The sequence below is a fragment of the Rhagoletis zephyria genome, unplaced genomic scaffold (assembly GCF_001687245.7).
Source record: "Rhagoletis zephyria isolate East Lansing unplaced genomic scaffold, Rhagoletis_zephyria_1.1 Rzeph_scaffold_47614, whole genome shotgun sequence".
NCBI lineage: Eukaryota > Metazoa > Arthropoda > Insecta > Diptera > Tephritidae > Rhagoletis > Rhagoletis zephyria.
Window position 1 is genome coordinate 1 of NW_016204669.1, and position 2,231 is coordinate 2,231.

General features: G+C 44.5%; 1 protein-coding gene across 1 annotated transcript; it reads left to right on the forward strand.

Moving 5' to 3' along the window:
* The first annotated feature begins 61 nt into the window (after positions 1-61).
* LOC108355600 (uncharacterized) lies at positions 62-2,158 on the forward strand. The gene is made up of 2 exons (XM_017606754.1): positions 62-1,778; positions 1,855-2,158. Exons 1-2 carry the CDS (start codon positions 774-776, stop codon positions 2,134-2,136), a joined length of 1,287 nt encoding a protein of 428 aa, XP_017462243.1. The 5' UTR covers positions 62-773; the 3' UTR covers positions 2,137-2,158.
* The last annotated feature ends 73 nt before the right edge of the window (positions 2,159-2,231 follow it).

The window sequence follows — 2,231 nt, forward strand, 5'->3', positions numbered from 1 at the left end:
GCCTCTCAAACATAGAGAAATTTAATCATTTACGCAATTGTCTCCAGGGCCGGCGTTAGAAACAATTGATGCGTTTCCAGTTTCTAATGAAAACTATCCGAAGGCATTGGATAGACTTAAGGTTCGGTATGACAATGCAACCTTAATATTTTTAGAAAACATATGTTCGTTGTTGGAACTTTCGTCAGTTTCCAAGTCCAATGGCGCCCAGTTGAGAAGTCTCATTGACAAAGCGTCTGCAATTTACGGCTCATTATTGTCATTGGGCACAGAAAGCCAAATTTCACAAGCCATGCTTATTTATTTAGTTTTACAGAAGGCAGATGAGGAGACAAACCGTAAATGGAAGGAGTCTCTAGATTTTAAAACATTACCGACCTGGAACGATTGCACCAAGGTTTTGGAGAGACATTGCCAGTACCTAGACTCAATTGATAACACTCACGCCGTTGGATCCGTACGCCAAATTGCTGCCAAAGCGCCCAAAGCAAAGAATCATCACAAGAGCCATTCATTTGCTTGTTCGAGTGCGTCATGTTCGATGTGCTCCAGCACAAAATACATAGTTGAGATCGCTTCAAGGCACTTAATGTGTCACAGCGTTTTGACCACGCAAAGAAGATGGGCCTTTGCATAAATTGTTTGTCAAAGGGCCACCAACTATCGAGTTGTCCATCTTTGCACAAATGTAAGGTTTGCTCTCGACAGCACCATAGCCTGCTTCATCGAGTAACTACGTCCGACTCGTCTACCTCTCCGCCGTTCATACGCACATGAACAACTCATCGCAGGATCACATAATTCTCGCCACTGCTATAGTTTTGGTTCGCGACGCATCTGGTGGTTATCGACTTGGCAGAACATTGTTGGATTCCTGCTCCCAGGTAAACTTCATTACGGATGAATTATCACAAACCCTGATGCTTCCACGGAGAAAACATAACACTGAAATTAAAGGTATCGGTAAGTCATCTACAAACATCAAATATACGACCTCTACCAATATAAAATCGCAAGTGACAGAATTCGAATTACCACTCACGTTTTGTATAACATCGCATATAGCCTATCAGCCTGAACCGGAAAAAGATACTTCGTCTTGGGACATCCCATCCAGTATTGTGCTTGCAGACAATCAATTTTACAAATCTAAAAAAATCGACTTGCCTTTAGGAACGGAAAGTTTTTTCAGTTTACTTTCAGTGGGCCAAATAAAACTTGGTGATAGTCTACCAATTCTGCAGAAAACGCTTTTGGGTTGGGACGTTTCTGGACGCTATCGTGCGAGCTCTAACACGCTTAACACCAAATGTTTACATGCCTGTGAAGAGTCCATAGACTCAAGACTGGAAAAATTGTGGCAGATTGAAGAAGTCACTTCAAAGGCGGACGTGTGGACTCGTGAGCAACACAGTTGGGAAAAACTTTATAACGACACCGTGACTCGGAGCCCAAATGGTCCAATTGTCGTAAAACTGCCGTTCAAGGACGATCCTGCATGCTTGGGTGAATCGTATACCACAGCTTTGCGTCGTTTTAGTGCACAAAAACGTCGTCTGCTACGCTCTCCTAACCTCAGGACACAGTACATCGAATTCATGGACGAATATGAGAGACTAGGCCACATGCAGGTAGTTCTGAGCCCGAACTTAAACCAGCCTCACTATTACATCCCCCATCACCGCGTTCTGAAGCCAGGTAGCACAAAAAAGCTAAGGGTTGTCTTCGACGCATCTTGTCAGACCACTACTCAAACCTCATTAAACGACATCCAAATGGTAGGCCCTACCATCCAAAGCGAGCTTGTAGTTCTGTTCCTCCAATTTCGTTTACATCGCTTTGCGCTCACAGCAGACATCGTTAAAATGTATCGGCAGGTGTTGGTCAGTGAAGAACATCGAAGGTTCCAGTACATCTTGTGGAGGAGTTCGCCTAACCAGGAAATTCAAACCTTCCAGCTTAATACGGTCACATACGGAATGGAGGCCGCACCATACCTCGCGGTACGTAGTCTGCATCACCTTGCTGATCAACATGCATCGCAATTCGTCGTTGGTGCAAATGTCGTCAAGTCATCTTTCTACGTTGATGGCCTGCTGTGCGGTGCTGACTCGCTTACGGAACTTTCGCGAATAAAACACGAGGTAACGGAGTTGCTAAAATTAGGTGGACTTGACCTGGTAAAGTGGCATTCAAACCATAAGCGTTTCAGGGGCGAACACTCTGTCAAA

What these genes read in the sequence shown, in the direction of transcription:
- LOC108355600 (XM_017606754.1), top strand. Translation starts at nt 774, where the DNA reads ATGAACAACTCATCGCAGGATCACATAATTCTCGCCACTGCTATAGTT. An exon ending in CATTAAACGACATCCAAATG is followed by an intron (nt 1,779 to 1,854) that starts GTAGGCCCTACC and finishes CGCTCACAGCAG; the next exon opens with ACATCGTTAAAATGTATCGG.